Source organism: Eumetopias jubatus, unplaced genomic scaffold (genome assembly GCF_037043125.1).
Source record: "Eumetopias jubatus isolate StellerSeaLion01/CBP00866 unplaced genomic scaffold, mEumJub1_p1.0 scaffold_2, whole genome shotgun sequence".
Taxonomy (NCBI): domain Eukaryota; kingdom Metazoa; phylum Chordata; class Mammalia; order Carnivora; family Otariidae; genus Eumetopias; species Eumetopias jubatus.
This window is the reverse complement of record NW_028274808.1, coordinates 132,036,043-132,058,691: the sequence shown is the minus strand read 5'-3', so window position 1 is coordinate 132,058,691 and position 22,649 is coordinate 132,036,043. Positions and strand designations below refer to the sequence as shown.

At 39.5% G+C, this 22,649-nt stretch overlaps 1 protein-coding gene across 1 annotated transcript; it reads right to left on the bottom strand.

The window, feature by feature from the left end:
* On the bottom strand, positions 1-20,938 carry HSD17B13 (hydroxysteroid 17-beta dehydrogenase 13). Its single transcript, XM_028117819.2, has 7 exons — positions 18,529-20,938; positions 14,601-14,708; positions 13,646-13,777; positions 11,633-11,739; positions 9,780-9,917; positions 6,623-6,739; positions 1-1,022 (listed from the first exon to the last, which is right to left on the bottom strand). The coding sequence occupies exons 1-7, from the start codon at positions 18,736-18,738 to the stop codon at positions 932-934; spliced, it is 903 nt and encodes a 300-aa protein (XP_027973620.1). The 5' UTR covers positions 18,739-20,938; the 3' UTR covers positions 1-931.
* Between the last annotated feature and the right edge of the window lie 1,711 nt (positions 20,939-22,649).

Below are 22,649 nucleotides of genomic sequence, written 5' to 3'. Positions count from 1 at the left end.
GATAGTTGATGTAAAAGCAGTCTATTATATATGAGAAAAACACAAAAAAGATTACTCTTGATGTAGTGGGAATCAGATCTTTAAAGAGAACACTCATTTATCTCTTAGATCTACTGTCGAGTATTGGGTAGTCAGCCTAATTCTTTGTTCTGTGTTAGTTTTCATTTTTGAAGCTCAAAACTATCTCACCGTCTCTGGTACCAATGATATGTGAAAGCATAAACTACAAAGAAAGAGGGGTTTATCCTGGGGTTAAAATTTCAGATATTCTGAGATTCAAAGAGAGTCAGGTTTTGTAATGTCATAGTATTTTCAGAGGTTATGGAAAGGGCAGAAAGTATAGTGTCCACTCTTGGTGGATAGAAGAGCTATACAAAGGACAGAATCAAGCAAGAAACTACAGAATACCGCTGCGCTGTTTGGGGCTGCTGAAAAGGGAGAAGCCAGTGAAAGCTTCCCAATGCTGAATTGCACAGAAGTAACCTCTTTGTCCTTCGGAGCACTGCAGCCTGCTTAAACCTCGCCTCCCAACTGCTAGCTCACATGGTGTACATGTTGACAAGGTCTTCAACCTTCCCCGTGTAAATAACTTCTCTTTGTATTTACTCTCAAGGAGGTGGCTTTGTTCCCCTTGAAGCAGAAAGGAAAAAAATAAAATATCTGAAGAAAAGAGGCCTTTTGAGTATGTTTATGTAAGCACAGAAGTTTATAAGGGGCATGGAAGGAAGAATGGATCTGACTGTTAAAGCTACATTAATATTCTTGAGAAAGACAGGTAATTAGTCTTGTTCCTTTGCTGCTGATGTCAAACTAATGTTTTTTTTTTTATATGAACAGTATTGAAAAATGTGAAATTAAGCTTTGAAGCATTGATTCTAAACTTAGGTTTACATCATGAAGGTGCATACATCTCTGGCTGGAGCTCAATTATTCATTTCATTTTGGTTTTGTGGCCAATCACTGCTTCAAATTGAATGTTCTGTAAGTGATTTATAGCTGCCAAGGCACGTTCAGGAAGAAATCTGTATAAAAAAAAAAGATGAAAAATTCTCAATGAAAAATTTTTGACACGAGAGTTCTTTTTTGTTGTCCTTTAAAATACGGAGAGTTATCTGGTTTGCATTTAATCTTCCTGTGTTCCTCCTTTCTTCCTTTACATCTACCCCTGTCTCTTCTGTGTGTGTGTGTGTGTGTGTGTGTGTCTTTTAATACTTACAGTTCAAATACTGTGGACATATAAAGAAAACACTGATATATACCACTCTTCAAACCTTCTCATATTAGTGAAATCTTATAGGAGATTTCATATGATAAAGATGCGAAACTGAAGGTCTGGACTTATTGCTGAAACTGTCAATGAATCCTGATAGGAAGCATTCACAGAAAGACACCACCAGAAATCCATCACTCTGTCTCTCCTTAAATATTCACTGAATATCTATTATACACCTTCTAATAAGGTAGACAAAAGTACTCAAAAAACAGCCACGGCCTGAGCAGCTTACTGTTGAGCTGAGAGACTAAGAGGAGAGGAGAGGTTGTCTCGGAACAATGGATGAGAAATATCAGCCTTCTCTAACTAAGGGCTCTAACTGTGAGGAGGATTCATGTGGGCTGGAATAGTGAAGGAGAACTTCCGAAGTGTTCAAGGACGGGTAAGATTTGAGTAGGCAGATGAAAGGAAGAGCATATGTGTGAATAAAAGAAAGCAGATGTAACACATTCTGCAAAGAAAGTCATACTAAAAACCACTTTGGTGTTGTTGACTAATGCAAGAGTTACATCCTTGCCTCAGGTCGGGGGGAAGAAGGATGGGAGCAGGGAGAAAGGCAAGTATAAGAGAACTTGTACGGGCCTTCTAAGTATCCTCACAAAGAAACCTCCATACTAGTAATTGCATCTGCTCACAAAATTGTCTATCTCTGTAAAAGGAATTGTATGCGAAGAAGATTAACAATAAGTGCCTGTTGTTGAGGAACAATCCATCAGGACAGCTCCACAATAATACCAAATATTTTGAGACTCTTGTTTATTCTCTAACTCTGACAGTATGACTATGCTTAGTATCTTGTTCATAAGCAAATATGCTATGGTTTTTATTTTTTCAATATTAATATGACGTGTTTTGAGCCCTAAGAGAGGAGGAATCCCATGAAAACCCTTTCCTACAGTTGCTTAGCAGTAAGACATTTAGTCAACTCTTGAGACGATGTTGCCATGAGATCGAGGTTATGCTAACTTAAGTTAGTCTATTGAAGCTAAAATGGAAGACTGAAATTGATGCAGCAATGCAGCTTGTCCCCTGTTCTTGAATTGTTCTATTCCAAGGTAGCACAGTTTATGTGGATTGGTTTCAAAATGACCCAAGGTCTTGTGAAGTTATTATAGTTATCGTCTCATTGATACAATTTTAATCTATCGTAAACTGTCCCTCAGAAGAAAGCTGAGATTATGTCCTCTGGGTAAATAATCCTATCTCTTCTTAGCATTTTTTAAAAGATCTTTTTTTTTTTAATTATTTTTAAGTGACCTCTACAACCAGTGTGGGGCTTGAATTCACAACCTTGAGATCAAGACTTGCATGCTCTACAGACTGAGCCAGCCAGATGCTTTTTTCCCCTAGAATTCAATGTAAGTTCTGCTTCCTAGGTCTTTAATATCTGACTTCTGTGCTTTTTTAATGGCAGGGGCTTTACTTGCATTATGTTATTTTTATGGTATGCTCAGAAAGGAGGTATCAGCACCATCTCCATTTTATATATGGAAAATCTGAGGCCACAGAGGTTAAATAACTCATCCATGGTCAAAGAACTACTAAGTGGTAAAGTGGTTTTTCATCTTAGGTGGAGCCTTCATTCTTAAGCACTTTATCATATTGTGTTCCTTTAAAAACTATCCTTGCTTCAGTTAGAACAGCCTCCAGCAGAGATGATATGGAAATCAGAGAGGTGGCAGAGAATATCATCTAAGTACTGAAAAACAAAAAACTATCAACCTAGAGTTCTACATTCAGTGAACATATCTTTCAGAGCTCAGGGCAAAATAAAGAATTTGTTAAACATACACAAGGCGAAAGAATTCACAACCAGCAGAATGTCTCTGAGAAAATGTTAAATGATACTCTTCAGGCAGAGGGAAAATGATACCAGAAAGAAGTCTGGATCTACACGAATGAATAAAGAGCACCAGAAATGTTAACCACATGGATAAACATTTAAGAATTTACCTTGTTATTTAAAGCTCTTTAAAAAGATGTTCGCTGTTTAAACAAACAAAAACGATGTAATGTGTGTTTTTTTTTAAACATATTTAGAAGTAATATGTATGACAATCAGAGCATAAGTCAGAGGGGAGAGATCGAAGTATACCATTGTAAGGTTCTTAGACTATACGTGAAGTGGTATAATATCATTTGAAGGTTGACTGTGATAAGTTAAAGACACATACTATGAATCCTAAAGCAATAACTAAAGTAACAAAACAAAGAATTATAGCTAGTAAGCCAAAAAAGGAAATAAAATGGAAACATGAAAATATTCAATTAAACCGAAAGGAGGCAAAAAAAGAGAAAAAAGGAACCAAAGATAAATGGGATAAGTAGAAAACAAATAGCAAGCTTTAAACTTAGCTATAAATTTAACTATGTCAACAATCATATTAAATGTAAAGAGTCTAGGGGCGCCTGGGTGGCTCAGATGGTTCAGCATCTGCCTTCAGCTCAGGTCATGATCCCAGGGTCCTGGGATCGAGTCCCGCATGGGACTCCCTGCTCGGTGCAGAGCCTGCTTCTCCCTCTCCCTCTGCCATTCCCTCTGCTTGCGCTCTCTAGCTCTGTCTATCTCTCTGTCAAATAAATAAATAAATAACATCTGTATAAATAAATAAGTAAATAAATAAATAAATGTAAAGAGTCTAAAACCCCCAATTAAAAGGGGTTTTAAAAAATTGGATTAAAAAAAAAAAGAACAAGCTATATACCACCTACAAAGACACATTTCAAATATAAGGCAACAGGTTAAGAGTAAAAGAACAGAATAGGATATACTAAGATAACATCAATCTACAGAAGCTGAAGTGGCTATGTTAATATCAGTATATTTTACAGCAAAGTATGTTTCCAGGGATAAACAAGGTTATTTCCAACATGACAGAATAGTTAATCCATCTAGAGGACACAATAATCCTAACTACTATGCACATAATAACAGGGCTTCAAAATATGTGAAGCAAAAATGGAAAGAAAAGTAAATAGACAAATTCAAAATTATAGCTAGAGATTTTGAGACTCCTTTCAATAACTGATAAAACAAATAGTCAGAAAATCAGTAAAAACATAGAAGATTTGAACAACACTGTCAACCAATTTGACCTAAGCTGACATTTACAGAACACTCAACAATACAGAATACTCTTCTCATTCTTTTTGGGTGCATATGGAACACTTATCAAGATAAACATATTCCAAGCTTAAACACGTCTCGATAAATTTAAAATATTAAAGTCATACGAAGTAATTAAATTAGAAAACAGAAAAATCTCCAGAAAAGCTCCAAAAAGCTAGAAATTAAAAAATGCATTTCTAAGTAGCCCAGGATACAAAAGGGAAATTAGAAAGTATTTTGAACAGAATAGAAATGAAAACATAACATGTTAGAATTTGGAGACAGAACTGAAAACAGTACACAGGGAAACTTTATAGTATTAAGTGCCTATGCTAGAAAAAAAAATCAGTGGGCTCAGTTTCCATATTAACAAACTAGAAAAAGAAGGGAAAATTAAATGAAAAATAGTCAGAATAAAAGAAATAATAAAGATCAGAAAAGATATTAGTGAAGTAGAACACATGAAAAATAAAAAAAATACATAGAAAATAAAATAAACCAAATGCTAGTTCTTTGGGAAAAAATCAATAAATTGATAAACCTCTAGATAGACTGAAGAGAATAAAAAATCAAAAAATACAAATTGCCACTACCAGGAATGAGATATCCTAAAGATATTACAAGTACAATAAGGGAAGATTATGCATAAATTTATGCCAATAAATTTGACAACTTAGATGAAATGGACACATTCCCCGAAGGACACACATTACCAAGAACAAATAAGTAGCCTGAATAGCCCTATAGGTTTTAAAGACATTAGATTTGTAGTTAAAACTTGTCTATAAAGAAAACAATAGGCCCAGATGGCTTCACTGGTGAATTCTACCAAATGTTTGAAGAAAAAATGCCAATCCCACACAAGCTCTTCTGGAAAAGAGGAGGGCATACTTTCCAACTCATTCTATGAAAATCAGACAAAGACATCACAACGCAGGGGTAGCTTATTCTTTAAAATTAATCAGTATAGGGGCACCTGGGTGGCTCAGTCATTAAGCGTCTGCCTTTAGCTCAGGTCATAATCCCAGGGTCCTGGGATCAAGCCCCACATCGGGCTCCTTGCTCAGCAGGAAGCCTGCTTCTCCCTCTGCCACTCCCCCTGCTTGTGTTCCCTCTCTTGCTCTATCTCTCTCTGTCAAATAAATAAATAAAATCTTAAAAAATAAATAAAATTAATAAAATTAATCAGTATAACACACCGTATCAACAAATGGAAGTGAAAACGGGAAAAAAAAATATGATCTTCTTAACACAGTTAGTAAAAGCATTTGATAAAAACTCTCATCAAAATAGTAATAGAAGGGAACTTCCTCAACATGATAAAAAGCATCTATGAAAAAACATCTACAGCTAACATTATACTTAATTGTGAAATATTTAATACTCTTCTCTTAAGCTTAAGAGGAATACTTGGATGTATGCTTTTAGCAGTCCTATCTAACATTGCATGGAAAGTTCTAGTCGGTGCAATAAGGTAAGAAAAAAACAAAACAAAACCATACAGATTGGAAAAGAAGTAAAAGTGTCTTTATTTGCAGACAATATGATCATCTGAAATAATCTATAAAAAAATCTGTTAGAATCTACAAAAAACTACTAGAAATGAATTTAGCAAGGGTACTAAATACAAGATCAAAATGCAAAAATCAAACACATACTAGTAAACAAACAATGGGAAATAGAAAACATTTTTTGAATGCCATTTGCAACAGCATCAAAACCATGAAATACTTTGGGATACATCTGATAAAAGGTATGTAAGACTGTATGCTGAAAACTATAAAATGTTGTGTAGAGATACTAAAGAAGAGGAAAAAAAAGGAAAGATATTTTATGTTCTTTGTTTTCGTGGATTGGAAGACTCAATGTTGTTAATGTCAGTTCTCGCCCAGTTGATCAATAGATTCAATGCAATTTCCATCAAAATTCCAGCAGGCTTTTAAATAGACCCTTTATTTTTAATTACATTGTGTTCTCTTTAAACTGTCTTTCCTTCAGTTGGAATGGTTTCTAGCAAAGATTAAACTGAGATGGTAGATGTGGTAGAGAAAATGAATCATTCTTTTTTTTTATAGACTGAAAAACACAGTAACAGAGAAAACTTAACTGTTCTCCCCAGGCATGGGGCGGGGGCCGGGGGGGGTTGGTTTCCACAGCAACTTTCACAGCTGAAAGACTCTTCATCATAATGATAGCACTACTGGTGTTTTAGCATTTTAGATGTTTTGTGCTGTACTTACTTGTCTAGTATTATATAGATATTGAAATATGATGGAACAAAAATCATCTTCTTATTGGTAAGTATTCCATCTATCAAGCTTCTTGCAACTGCATCTGTCTCCAAAAGGGGCCATAGTCTGTGATTAAGAAGAAAAGTTTGGTTCTTTTTGTTGTTGTTGTTGTAATTATCAAAGGCAGGAAAATTACCTTATCCTGTCACCAAATTAGGATTTAAAAGATTCCAGGATTCACTGAACAAATGTCACCTGCTCCCACCCACCCCACACGTGCCATGGGGATGTTTTGTTCTCACAATCTTAAACTTTCACACCCAGTGGGCATGTTTCATGGCTCACTCAGTTAAAATATCAGAAGGGTGGAGGGGCGCCTGGCTGGCTCAGTTGGTTAAGCATCTGATTCTTGGTTTCTGCTCAGGTCATGATCTCAGGGTCCTGGGACGGAGCCCCAAGACGGGTTCTGTGGGGAGCCTGTTTGAAGATTCTCTCTCTCCTTCTTCCTCTGCCCTCCTCGTGTTCATGCTCTCTCTCAAATAAATAAATACATCTTTAAAAAATATATCAGGGGCGCCTGGGTGGCTCAGTCGTAGCGTCTGCCTTCGGCTCAGGTCATGATCCCAGGGTCCTGGGATCGAGCCCCACGTCGGGCTCCCTGCTCAGCGGGAAGCCTGCTTCTCCCTCTCCCACTCCTCCTGCTTGTGTTCCCTCTCTCGCTGTGTCTCTCTCTGTCAAATAAATAAATAAAATGTTCAAATAAAGTTAAAAAAATAAAAAAATATATCAAAAGGGTAGAGAGGAATTGGAGATATAGGTGAAGAGGCTCCAGGCAAGGAAGAGTAGCGGGTGGGATTATTCATGGACAGAAAGGGAACATCTGACATCTTTCTTCAGGGCTTGTGGGATACAAAGCTATTGCCAAGCATACTTTCTTTCTTCTGGAGTTATCCCATAAAGCTGGATTGTTGTTGTTGTTGTTGTTGTTGTTTTTGAAGATTTTATTCATTTGTCAGAGAGAGAGAGCAAGTATGCACAAGCAGGGGGAGCAGCAGGCTGAGCAGGCAGAGGGAGAAGCAGGCCTCCCGCTGAGCAGGGAGCCCGACTCGGGGCTTGATCCCAGGACCCTTGGATCATGACCTGAACCGAAGGCAGATGCTTAACGACTGAGCCACCCAGGTGTCCCAAAGCTGGATTGTTTTGAAGGCATTTAATTCCTGAGGTCCATCTCTGGATTGCCTATGCTACAATTTAATGAGAGTTCAAGATATGCACAGGGAGTATCGCATTCTGGAGGTGTGACCTTGCATATACTGAAGACTACACAGTCTTGAGAAGCATTTATAACCACAGGCTCAGTATAGAATTACCACTAGTGCAAGATGATGACAAGAAATTAAAATGTAAATGGATTGAAAATGTTACATCAAAACTAGGAAGTCTGGGCATGGGTTGAATGGAAAAAGGTTGCATAGAAGAGCTGAGTTATAACTTCCTTCCCTGACACGTTCTGTGGTTTACTACAGATTATTATGTGATTGAGGTTTCCATGGCATTGAGTAGCAAGCCAGCAGAGAGTAATATAAATCAATACCTTTCTAAATTATTGGGTTCTGCCTCTTCCCTCCCTGATTTTTCCTACCTGGTTTCTTCAACCCAGTATCTGAGCCAAGCCTAACATTAGTGTATGAATATTTTAGCCTTTGCCAATGGGATTCAGAATCCAGCAGTGTGAGTCAATCTTCAGCTTTGCCTGTCAGCCCCTAGAGTCACTCCCAGGCATCCACATTACCTGGAATCACACTAGACTTACTCTTCTCATCTCTTGTGTCTTCCCCACCCAGCGGACCTGGTACACTTGGCCCACACTAAGCCTGAATGCTTACCAAGAAGGTTTTTTAGGCCCAATTTGCTGTTTAAGAAAACTGAGTCCAGAGTCCCAATCATACCACAGTATTTACTTAAATATCATGTACTTGTTAAGTGCCTATGGTCTAGCACTATTAAAAACTCCACTGCCAGGGAGTGACCACAGCTCCAGAGACCACATAGCTAATTCAGAGTTCAGAGTCAGTAGCTTCAAATGAAGCTAAGTTTAAAGGAGAATTTGTTAGCTCTTTTGAATGAATATATTTGGACTAATTCCCCTTTAGTAATAAATTGGCTTCAGATGAGCAAGCTTAGTGTATTTTGTTAACCTGCAGCAGAATATATATACCCGAATCGAGGCAAACTGGGGAAGGTGTCTGAATTTTAGGGCCCATCTCCTCATTTCTGCTTTGTTTCCTCTCCTTTCAGGATCAGTTTCTCCTCTCTTATGGTTTCAAATCCTCCCTTACCAGAGACAAAGTTCTCTTAGAAATTTATCTTGATTAAAGGGTTAGGGGCTCAGTTTATTGCTGCTCCTAAAAGCATTTGCGTATTTATGGAGGACAAGGAGGTAATGGTGATCACATGCTGGGATTATATTTAATACATCAGTGTTTTCCAAACCTGTCTCCACACTTACCTGGCAGGTATGCTTGTAAAGCAAAGCAAAGCAAAGCAAAGCAAAACAGAACATCTCATTCTTGGAGCTCATCTCAGTCTACTCAGTAAGAATCTCTAAGGAAGACCCATAGAGTGTTTATTTTCTATGGAAGCACAGGTGATGATTCTTAGGACCAGATAAGTTTGAAAAATGTTGGAGCACTTCCTGCTAGCACCATGGAAGATGGAAAAGGGGTGTATACTTGTACCTTTCAATACTCTGAGGAGGATGAACCATGAATGTGCGGGGGGATGGTACATAACATTCAGTTTTGGGGTGGGGTTCCTAGGAGAGGACACTCTTGACATCCCTGAGCGCACCTCTCCAGCCTGTCCCACCCCCTCTCATTCCCTCTTGGCACCTGAGTGTGTTGAACCTTTCACCTGGACACAGATAAACACCCAATTGCCTAACTCGTTGGCAGTTGGTCACTCCTGCCAGTCATCAATGCATTTTCCCCCTTTATTTATCTAATTTCAAAGTGAAAACTTAAAGGCAGTACAACATTAAGACGAAACATTTTTCCTTTTTCGTTTTTTTCCTATTTTCTCGGTTGATCCACCTAAACATTTCTTGTACAGATTTCATATCAATTTCTCATGCCGTATTTTCATCCTAACTTGACTTTGACCTCACCTTGTGCTTGGGTTTTTGGTGAACCCAGTATTCACAAAAACTGGGCAGAGACACGAGGTTTTGATTCCGGTTTTCCCCAAGGTTTCAAGTTCTAATGTCAGAGCTCTGTGGAAGCCGACAGCAGCAAATTTGCTGGAACTGTAAGAGAATTACCCACCATCATTGCTAGATTTCTGTAAGAAAGCAATGCCCGTTTGGTTTGAGAACAAGTAGAAGCCAATGTCCCAAATCTTCCACTTGGTCATCAATTTTCATTTACATTTTCTTACATGATTTTACAGAATTCTGAACGTACCGATTTCTTACTTAGCAATGATAGCAATAGAACGAATCCTAGTAATATATTAACTGGCTTACTGTTCACTTTTCCACCCTAGTGTAAGGTTTTCCAATCTTCAAACTGTTTTCTAATTAGTTTTAATTGCTATTTTTATTTTTAAAAATATGAAACAGGTAAAACATATGTAGAAAAACCATGTAATAATATCTACACTGAAACTTCTGTGGGACTCTCCACATTTCTCTTCTCTTTCTTATTGAGTTCCTAGTTTCTCTCTTTATCCTGGAGGCCTCTTTGACTTCTTAATTTCATTGTCAAAATCTGGAGTAAAAAGACTTTAGGTGGTATGGGTGTGCCTTTAGCATATCACTTTATCTTCTTTGATTTTCTCATTTTTAAATGCAGGTTATAAAATATAGGGCTGTCTTGAGAATTAGATTGTATAGCATATGCCTTATAACTTCATTACCTATAAGAATCTATATAAATGTTCATTGTATTTTTGACCCAGGTGACAATAAAAACAGTAAAATTAAAGGCCAGCTGCTTTCTTAAGGAAGAAGCAAAAAAGGAAAAGTATTACATTGGGTTTCCACATTTTTAAACATTAAAACAATAGCAAATGTTTAATCTGTGAAATTCTTACTTGTGTTTTAAGAGGGTAGAGGCCGTTTGAAACAACCATGTGTGTGCAATGACCCCTAACTGACACTGAAATTTAACTATAGTGACCACATTCAGCGTCAGAAGTAATTCTGTCCATGACTCAGTTTAACCTTGAACAGGATGTACAGGTACATAATAAATCTATTAATTACCCACACCCACACCTTCCCACTGATACTCATGTGTTGGCTGTTACAAAAGGAACTGGACCAAATGTTAGCAAGTTAAATTTTCTATGAGACTGATATGAAGCCGAAGTAAGCAAATGAGATGCCATTGGAGTTTACAAGGAAGAGAGATTTTGCAAGGAGCGCATCCTCAGGGCTCCCAACCTTTTCTCTTTGTGTCCTTGGTAGATCATGGAGTGTACTATCTATATCTTTTAATCAGCTAGAGGCTTTCTCTCAATCTCTCTCTCTCTCAACACACACTATCTTTCATGGCACGAGCACAGTGGAAAATGTTTTGGTCCAGGGCTCACTCCGGTTAGCTAATCTTGGGTACGCAGGTGATGCACACGTTTATGTTCATTTGGACTTCTGTATGTTTTACTTCTTAGTCTGTGGTTCCCTGTTTCTTTTATCAACATGTACTCATTCCAGGATACAATGGAAACATACTTGGCATTACATTTCATTGCTCTATAGAGGAGCTTTCAGAAATCTAAAAATATTTTAACAATTACAACCAGTTTCATTGTTTTAGGAGAAGTCATTTTATAAAAGTTTATTCTAGACTACTATGTCAATTCTGTAAGTAACCCTGCTATGAGGATTGGAATCTAAGGTCTAATAAACCCTTGAAAGAATATATATATATATATATATACACACACACACACAAACACATACACACACATATATGTATATATATAGTTATATAGTTATTGCTGGAAAATAATACTTACCAATATGGAATAAGATAAGGAATCACTCCATGGCCACACACTGAAGCCACTGTGACAATGTGGCCATGATTTCTCTTCATCATGGACGGAAGAAGTGCTTTTGTGATCTTAAAGATCATTGCAGAAAGAAAAAAAAATGGCACAGGTGTTAGGTTTCTAAATTAGGTAGTTCTCTTTTGAAGAAAAGAATAGCATTTGAGACAACTTTTAAGATGAAATGAAACACGTGTCAATATTCCATGATTACTTCCATATAAATGACAGAAATGAAAAAGATTGAAATGTATTTGCTTAAGGTGGCATTGAGGGCTGTGTACTAAATATCACATGCTAAGAACTCGTCTTAATATTTCCCATTCCTTCCTGGGGCGCCTGGGTGGCTTGGTCAGTTCAGTGTCCGACTCTTGATTTTGGCTCAGGTCATGATCTCAGGGTCATGAGACTGAGCCCCATGGTGGGTTCTGCGCTTAGTGCAGAGTCTGCTTGAGATTCTTTCTCTTCCTCACCCCCTGCTCATGTGCTCTTGTGCTCTCTCTCTCCCTCTCTCTAAATAAGTTAATTAATTTAAAAATCTTTTTTTAAAGATTTTATTTATTTATTTGAGAGAGAGAGCATGAACAGGCTGAGGGACAGAGGGAGAAGCAGACTCCCCGCTGAGCAGGGAGCCCAACGTGGGGCTCAAACCCGGAACCTTAGGATCATGACCTGAGCCAAAGGCAGACACTTAACCAACTGAGCCACCCAGGTGCCCCAATAATTAAATCTCAAAAAAAAAAATTCCCCCATCTTCCCTTCAGAAGGAATCAAATATCTCCTTTATGGATATATCATCTGAATAATATCAAGGGAAAAATTCAGTGTTTTCAGAACGGAAAAGATCCGCTATGGTAATCTGGTATCATGTAATTTTTTTTGGTTTGGGGCTTTATCATTCTAATGAGAAGAATTGAAATCTTGTGTAACTATATCAAGTTAAGTAGAAAAAGCTGAGTTTTGTCCTATCCACAATCATTATCCATCATGATTAGATTTAGTGTCTCCCTATTTGTAACACTGTGTATTATATATTGATGTTACAGGAAACAAAAAGTCATTCTTTATCTCCAAAAAGCTTTCACTGTTTTCAGAGAAATATCAATATTTTATGAGAATTTTATGAACACACGCTATGGACCCTATACAAATCCACAGAGCCAAAACTGCCAAACTAAGCCACTCCTAAATTTCTGACTCACAGAAACTCTGAAAGGAAAACACACACTTATTGTTGCTTTCAGCCATTAAATTTTGATATAATTTGTTATGCAGCTATAGATAACCAACACACAAGGTCTCTATGTAGTTTGGTGGGCGTAATAATCAATCCTCATTAGCACGTGTGAGTGATTGGTGCAGCTGCCGGGGGACACATCTCTTTTTCTTCTCTTCCAGAGTCCAGATTTGCTCTAGGTTCTATACTTAATATTGAGGCACTGGGAGATTAATCCATATGCTTTCTACAAAGTCATATTTCAGTTTTCTGATAAGTAATCATAAGAGGTCTGTAGAGCCATCTATCTAAGTTCGGGCACAGGCCTAGAGCTTATCCGAGTCCCAGGCAGAAAAGTTCCTAATCCCGATATACAGTCAAGTAGTGATTTCTGTTGTCCTTTCAGTTCTAAAATTCCATGGTATGAGGTCACAAGTGAAGGTATATTGTATATATTTCCCCTAAAGCCCTGAAAAGATGTACACTGACAACCTTAGCATAGCTCCACAAATATACTGAGCACTTGGTCCATCTAGGCCATGTTTTGTGTTAGATTCCTGGATAAGAGAGACCAACGAGCCTACATTCTGGTGAGTTGTGTCCCTTCAAACTCTGTGCCCTTCTGTCAGAGACTCTCCCACTCAAATTAATTTGGTGATTCTTGATTTAAAGCAAATATAAAGGTGTGAACTTAACTACAGACTTCATGTACCTTAGGGGGAGGTGTGAGAAATGCACAAACCAGAAATGTTTCTCACACTCACCCAAAAGTGTCCTAGGATGTTGACCTCAAAAGTTTTGGTAATCTCTTCGTCCTTGGTACTAAGAAGGTCAGCTGGATATATTGTCCCAGCATTATTCACCAGAATGGTTACATCTCCCACTTCTTTCTTTACCTTTGAAATGGAAAAAAACACATTCACTGGATGTGTTATAGAAACTCAAAGTTTTGAGGAAAAAAAAAGAAAAGAAACTCAAAGTTTCGGGGCTGATGTCATCCAGGGATTAGATTCTTTAATCCACTTGATGAGATCTCTCCGAGTTCAGGCAGGAAAAAGACTTGTCTATAAAGTGAAATTAATATTGGTGTCAATTAATTGATATAATCAGTCCTGACCAAATATGTTCTTAGTGCTGAGTAATCTTGGTTCTCCCACCTACTAGCCATGTGACCATGGACTGGCTAAGCCCTCTCAACCTCCAGTTGCTTATCTGGCAAATGAGGTCGATAGGGTTATTGTAGAGATTCAAGGATGCAGTCGTTTATCAGAGTGCTTGGTTCACTGTATTTGATATCTACTCTTTTAAAAACTGTTATAATAACTATTAACAATTCATTTTCTGTAGAAGACTAGATTAGCAGCAACATAAATAAAATCCCCTAGGGAAAAAAAAATTACAGATAAAAAAAGAATTACTGCAAAAGTAATAGGACTAAATTGAAACTAGAAAGTGGTCCTTTCTCCTGGGACTAAATCTCTTCTCCGTCACTCCGTACCACTGCTCAAACTTCGGATCAGAAAGAAACTGACCGATAATATGAAACAGTAAGAATAGGCAGAGTTGAGTGGATTCTATGCAAGGAAAAAATAAATGCCCTTCCTTCTTCATACAACTTCCTCAGTTCTAATCTAAATCAGGCAGCCAAAAAGAACCGTTACATTTTCTATGTCAATGGATACAAGATTATCTGAAGAAATTTGTATTCTGAAGTCTCACTTGCTTTACAGAGTTATAAATGTCTTCTCGGTTACCGCAGTCCACCACATACGCGTGCGCAGTGGCCCCCAGTTGCCTGCATTCGGCTGCCGTTTCCTCAACACCGCGCTATAATTGGAAAAGACAAATGCAGAAGGAGGTAGGTCAGTTAGGGGACAAGAGTGGGAGAGAAAGAACCGGAGAAGAAGTTTCTTTAAAGATTAAAATCCATGTCCAAAATGCCCTCCTTGTTTGTTACGGAAGTTTCACGAGAGACGCTGCTTGCCTAATGGACCAAGAGATTTTACCTGGCTTTTCTGCCAGGGAGTGCTCCTACCGGTCACGTGTTTTCACCTTGTTTGGCTTCATTCTCAACAGCCATTCTGAGTCAAAGCGCAAACAAACAAACAAACAAAAATCCTTCCTGTCTCTAGCTTTTTATCTTGGGTTAGAGGGTTCTCCAGCAGGCCGTTTTTTCTAAAGCAGGCTGCTCTCACAGCTAGAACATGCTCGAAAGATGTTACTCTTTGTGGGGTCATGGAGATGTTTGAGGACGCAGAAGAGAAAACTAGTTTTTCATTTAACATGTATTTGTTGAGCACCAACCGTATAATAGGTAGTAAAGCAACTCTAAACGAGTGGTAATTTTAAACTCTATGCCTCTGCCTGTCATAGGTTTCTCCATGATTCTAATTTAACCCTCTAGGGGGGAAGGAGAAAGCGGGATCCTCATTTGAGGAAGACCTTCACAGGGAGACAAACTACCCTTGGGGATATAATCTTGTGTGCAAGTGTTCTGGAGTGAAAATGGGGAAGGGCCACTGGATAGAGTCTCATCTATGTAACAACTTCGCAAGTATAATAATAACTTTATAGGAACTTTGTAACAACTCCAGGACATGGCGATGGAGAAACCTATTTTCAGCCTAAATTCAAAGACCTTTTTTCCTAAGGTAAAATTGTCCTGATGTTTCTTGACCTGCATTTCTGGAAAATGAGAATTCTTTTTAAGTTTTGACCTCTGTTGATTTTTTTGACCTCTGTGGATTTATCTCAATCAACTACCACTTTTCTTCTCACAATTTATAGACTCTTCTCTGTGATGAAGAGGCAAGGACAGCTGCAAGCCCTTTTCTCACACTGGGATGTTAGTTGTGTGGCTGTTGCTTGGGACAATCCCTGAATGAGTGGCAGGGGGGGTTCCCTTAGGCACTGCGCCGCCTCCCTTGGGTCCTCCATATCTCACTACCTCAGGCTAAGCCCCGGAGCAGAAGCCTGAAATCCCAAAGAATAGACGCGAACAGAAATTAGGACATGTAGGGCGCCTGGGTGGCTCAGTTGGTTAAGCAACTGCCTTCGGCTCAGATCATGATCCTGGAGTCCTGGGATCGAGTCCCCACATCGGACTCCCTGCTCGGCAGGGGGTCTGCTTCTCCCTCTGACCCTCCCGCCTCTCATGTGCTCGCTCTCTCACTCTCTCTCTCTCAAATAAATAAATAAAATCTTAAAAAAAAAAAAAGAAAAGAAATTAGGACATGTAGTCACAGAGTCAGTGTCCCCTCATAGCCTTTTGGGGGTTGCAGAGGAGGGTGGAGGGAGGACAGGAGCTCTTTCACCAATTTAGGCTTCACCTGGTAGCTTGCTCATTGTCAGATTACAAGACCCACCATGCATTCTTTTGTCTCTCCATTCATGGTCAATAGAGAGCATTAGTAACCAGAGCTTTCATCAGAGGCTTTGAAGAATTAAAAATGTGTCAGTCTTATAACCGAGCTACAGAACCGCAAAATGTAATGCCTTGTCTTTTTGTAAGCAAAATAGTTGCTTTAGCTTCAACTCCGGCTTGCACTGTTTACTCCACTTTTCAGAGTTTTCCTAAAGCAACAGTTTAGATTGAGGGCAAACCGCTAGCACGATTCATTAGGTAAGGCAAAAGAAGCCAGCCTTCGCAAAAAGGGAGTTGGCGCCTTCCACAGGGAAAGGAGATCTGAGCTACATTTGCAGCCTTAGAGTGAATCATTTAATACCTGTAATGTTTAAACATAAAATCCAAGGATTCAAAGAAATCCTGTGAGGTTAGGTGACTCATCCTTCAGGCAGAATCTTAAATAAGTCATTTTTATTCCTGGTCACTGGAACTTTAAAAAATGTAGTAAGTATAATCCTCTCCCCAGAAACACACATCTTTTTTACTAGATTTTATCAAGTCTTTTTCATGGATCGATACTTATTTCTATCTTTTGGATGAATGCTTGAGAACAGCAGACAACAGTTGTCTCAATTTGTAAATTCTTGTCCTCTTCTAAAAAGTGCATTGGAATCTCTTCAAGGACCAAGCCGATGCCAAATCACTTTCATGTATATCAACTCATCTATTAAATGCCTGTGTCTATTACACGGAAATGTATCAACCTTTCCTTGTATAGTATTCTTCACTGTCTGGAAAGGACCAGAGAAGAATTACTTTTCTAAGTTCAAGTGACATTTCTTTTTAAAGATTTTACTTTTAAGTAATCTCTACACTCAATGTGGGGCTCGGACTTATAACCCCAAGATCAAGAGTCAACATGCTCCACCAACTGAGCCAGCCAGGTGCCCCCGAATGACATTTTTGAAGGCTTTAAGAAATAGGGGCCAACTGGACGTGATAGCAAAGAACATCAGAGAGTAGTAATATAATGGCAATTAAGATCTCACTGTGATTTGTGGAAAACCTGATTCTTAAAACTTTACAATTTTTCCAATCTTAAAATCCTGTAACATTTTTCTGTGTATATTTTCATGGCCTTACCAGAATTCACGTTTAGGGGAAATGATACAAAATTTCAGTTATTTCAGTTTTGAGTACTAATATAGTGTTAACAAATAACAGTACAAGAAAAATATGAGTGCTCAAGAGAAAGCCTGACCCACTGCTTGTGGGTTTTATTTAACACGACTGTTTACTATGGCCAGGCATTGTTCTAGGCACTTAAAATATTCACTTGTTCAATCCTCTTGCCCAGGAGTCCACAAACTATTCTGTACATTGCCAGAGTAAATATTTTAGGATTGTGTGGATGTGAGGGGAGGCACTAAGAAGTTCTGTCGTATGTTCTTCTTTGTTTCTTTATTTGGTTTTTGCTTTGACATGCTTTTAATAATATAAAAAACATTCCTCGCTCAACACCCTGCCCAAGGACCGGATTTGGCCCCTTAGCTGTAGTTTGCTGACCCCTGTTCTTGCCCATTCTGTGAGATCTTATTTCCATTTCAAAGATAAGGAAACAGTGGGCGCCTGGGTGGCTCAGTCGGTTAAGCACCTGCCTTCAGCTCAGGTCATGGACCCAGGGTCCTGGGATCGAGTCCCGCACTGGGCTCCTTGCTCAGGGCAGAGCCTGCTTCTCCCTCTCCCCACCCTTCCCCTCCCCCACTTAGTGCTCTCTCTTGCTATCTCTCTCTCTCTAATAAATAAATAAAATATTTTTTCAAACAGATAAGGAAACGGGAAGCTTGGAAGTAGCCTGGCTCCGAGTCTGTGTTCTCAACCTGCATATGATGGCATAAAAAAAAAAAAAAAATCACTGCTTAGTTCTGTTATGTTCCCTTTGTCAAACCATCCCAATGCATATGTAGAATACGGCACTGGAGAGTTTATTAAATGTTGAAAAAGAAAAATACAAAGGTAAGCAGTTGCTAAGTCAAATAATTTTTACAACATATGTCTTACTTGTGACTTTAAAAGATGGGCAAATGGGCGCCTGGGTGGCTCAGTTGGTTAAGCGACTGCCTTCGGCTCAGGTCATGATCCCGGAGTCCCACATCGGGCTCCCTGCTCGGCAGGGAGTCTGCTCCTCCCTCTGACCCTCTTCCCTCTCGTGCTCTCTATCTCTCATTCTCTCTCTCTCAAATAAATAAATAAAATCTTTAAATAAAAATAAAATAAAAGATGGGCAAGTGTATGCATTACCTTATTAATATCCCACAGAACCAGTCGGCTCTTCCGTTTTGCAAATTCATAGGCAGTCCACCTGCCTATTCCATGCCCGGCTCCTGTAATGAGAACAACCTCCCCAGCCACAGATTTGCTCCTTCGGGGAAAGAAAACCTTCACCAGTGCCTCCAAGTAGGAGTAGATGATGGTGAGCAGAAGCAGGAGGAGACCCAAGATGATATTCATGGCTCTGCTCTGTACTCTTCTCCTCTGGCTCAGGCCTTGTCTAATGCCAGCCACCCTCTGCGCAGAGATCCTGGAAAGAGCTGCGCTCCAAGTGTGGACGGGACTGGCAGAAGCCAGATTTGCCTCAGGCTTTGTCCACGTGTTCTAGTAGGTTGGAAACACCTGAGTTTGGAAGTGATGCAATTGCTACCCCAAGCTTGGCACAGGGACAATGGAATCCTGGAGAAAGTGCTCTGTGGGCTTCCTTACTGAGAAGCAGTTCTGTGCTGTGTTGCACAGTGAAGTTTCACCTCTAGAAATAATTCTAGAGAGAGTACATCAGCTTTTGGTAGTCTCTTGGTATCTCCCTGTAAACCGCTGTGTGTGTGTGTGTGTGTTTAACTGAGGAAAAGGAGAAAGAGATATTTTCTTCAGGAGATTTAAAGTATGGACCAACCAACCTTAGTGTGATTCATTTATTCATGAAAGCTCAGCATCAATATTTCAGTGAACTAATTATTTTACAGGAGATGCCCATTTCCCTGAAAACCTCTTAAGTTTGGAAGAGACTGGAGGTTATATAAAGCAATCAATTCCCTCTGATACTATGGGAATGAGCATTAGATCAGGAGCCAAGTCTCCACTTAAAAGTGGTGCGATTTCCACTTAATCTTAGCCAAAGGGCCGAGAAGCAATAGAAGTGGTGCGACTTCCAACACCTCCAAAGGAGAAACAACTCAAGTGTCCCATGAACAGATGAATGGATACACAAAATGTAATATATACATACAAGGCCATATTATTCCTTTTTTTCAATGACTGCAATTCTGATAAATGCTACAACACGCATGAACCATACAAACATTATGCTAGGTAAAATTAGGGCCACAAAAGGACAAAATTGCATGACTCCACTTAAATGGCCTAAATTAGTCAAATACACAGGGACAGAGAGTAGAACCCTGGTTATCAGGAAATACCACTCTTTCTTTGGACACCATGAAATGATAAAGTTATAGGATTTATGTACATTACTATAACCCACTGTTTGTTTAATCTAGCTATAGTAATCTGCCAAGTACAAGTTGAGGAATATAATCTCTTCAAATAAATACATTTCCCCTCCTTTCTGGAGAGTTCATTAGAACATTGTCAAAGGTTCTGTGTACTGCCAAACTGATAAAGCAGTATTAGGTAGTCTTAAATATCTTGTAAACTTCTTGAGGCTCCTAAACGTAGTTTCTTTTTTTTTTTTTTAAAGATTTTATTTATTTACGAGAGAGAGAGAGAGAGAGAGAGAGAGAGAGAGATAGAGAGTGCACAAGCAGGGGGGAGGGGCAGAGGGACAGAGAAAAGCAAGCTCCGCACTGAGCAGGGAGCCCGACAGTGGGGCTCAATCCCAGGACCCTGGGATCATGACCTGAGCCGAAGGTAGATGCTTAACGACTGAGCCACCCAGGCTCCCCTCATTCAGGTATTAAGTCCTGCAACATGACAAATGCCACAGGCCTTCATGCTACAACACGCATGAACCATACAAACATTGTGCTAGGTGAAATTAGGGCCACAAAAGTCATTGCATGACTCCGATTAAATGACCGAAATTAGTCAAATACACAGGGACAGAGGGTGGAACCCTGGTTATCAGGAAATACCACTCTTTCTTTGGAGACCATGAAATGATAAAGTTATAGGATTGATGTACATTACTATAACCCACTGTTTATTTAATCTTTGCTCTAGGGGCAATGTAGACAATAAGGAAGATAAATAAGCAAAATACATAGTATGCTTCACAATAGTAAGGATTAGGAGAAAAATAGAGGACAGAGGGAGAAGTGGAATCTTATAGGGCATGGCCGTGTAGGCAGGGTTGCAATTTTAGATATGGAGTGAGAAGTTCTGAAAAGACCTAAGGAAAAAGACTTAAAGGGAAGATAGAGGTAGCCATGTGGCTGTCTGTAGAAGAGCATTCTGGAGAGCAAACAGTAAGGTACAAAAGTCTTCAGACAGGAACATGTCTGGTGGGTTGAGGATCATCAAGGGGACTGGTATGGCTGGAGTGAATTGAAAAGAGTGTGAGGGTAGTGTGAGTTTGACAGGTCAACGTGGCTAAGTTATAGTTTTCAACTTTTCAAACACTAATCTAGGTATTGCTGTGAAGGTATTTTGTAGTTAACATCTATAGTGAATAGTCTTTAAATAAGACAGAATTAGGGCTGCCTGGGTGGCTCAGTTGTTAAGCATCTGCCTTTGGCTCAGGTTATGATCCCAGGTCCTGGGATCGAGCCCCGCATCGGGCTCCCTGCTCCGCGGGAAGCCTGCTTCTCCTTCTCCCACTCCCCCTGCTTGTGTTCCCTCTCTGGCTGTGTCTCTCTCTGTCAAATAAATAAATAAAATCTTAAAAAGAAAATAAGACAAAATTATTCTTAATGCTATGGATGGGCCTTATCCAATCAGTCAGAAGGCCTTGAAAACAAAACTGAGCTTTTTCTGTGCTATAGACTGAATGTTTGTGTCCCCCCTCCACAAAGTTCCTATGTTGAAACCTAATCCTCAAAGTAATGGTATGTGGAGGTGGGGCCTCTGGGAGATGATGAGTTCATGAGGATGGAGCCCTCATGAATGGGATTACTATTCTTGTACAAGAGATACCAGAGAGCTCCCTTGCCCCCTCTGCCATGTGAAGACACAGCAAGAAGACAGGCTGGTTGGCCGTGAACCAGAAGGCAGGCTTTCACCAGACGCTAAATCCTGGTGGCTTGATTTTGGAGTTCCCAGCCTCTAGAACTGGGAGGAAAATTTTCGGTTGCTTATAATCCACCGGCCTTTGGTATTGTGCTATAACAGCCTGAACTAAGACACCCTGAGTCAGAAGAAATTCTGCCTCAAGACTGTAGCATCAACCTCTGCCCAAGAGTTTCCAGCCTGCCAGCCTCCCCTACAGATTTCAGAGTTGCTAGCCTCCCACAATAATGTGAGCCAATTCCTCAATTCCTTGAACTCTATCTCTCCTTGTTTGTATGTATGTATGTATATAAAATCTACTCGTTCTATTTCTCCGGAGAACTCTGACTAATACAGGTAATAAGGTAGGGGTAAGAAGACTGGATTACATATGGTCTTCTAGGTCATGGTAAGGACTTCAGTTTTAAGTTTTAGGTGAGAAGCTAATGGGGGATTTTGAGCTAAAGCATGACATGATCTCATATTTTAAAGACTCGTTCTGGGGTGTGCTTAGGTGGCTCCGTCAGTTAAGTGTCTGACTCCTGATCTCAGCTCAGGTCTTGATCTCAAGGTCTTGAGTTCAAGCCCCACATTGGGCTCCATGCTGGGCATAGAACCTACTTAAAAAAAAAAAATAAAGACTCATTCTGGGTGCTATGCTGAGGGAAACAAGACGTGATGGTGGCAGGGTGGCATCAGGCTGGTGGTGGGGGGGTGATAAGAGGTGACAGAATTCTGGATATATTCTCAAGGTAGAGCAAACAGAATTGCTTTTGTAATGAATATGGGAGGAATCAAGGGTGACACTAAGTTTTTTGGCCCGAGCAACTGGAGTAATGAGGTTTGGAACACGTTTGGGACAACATCAAAAGCTCATTTTCAGAAATCTTAGGGTGAGATGCCTGCCGGTCATACCGGCAGGGACATCAAGAAGGCGGTTCCGTATGGGTGTGGCATTCAGAGGAGAGATTCAGGCTGGAAATACAAATGTGGGAATGGTGACCAATATTGAATGTGTGTGCCAGAGGTTAGAGGATTTTGGTGAGGTGAGGGATGAGGGTGAGCAGAAGGAAGGAGGAAGGTGTCATTCTAAGTTTTTAGCTTGGACACTTGGTAGACACACCATTCTCTGTTAGGGAACACAGATGGTGTAGAGAAGACACTAGATTTTGCATGTATTGATTATAAGACATTTCTGGAGCTGG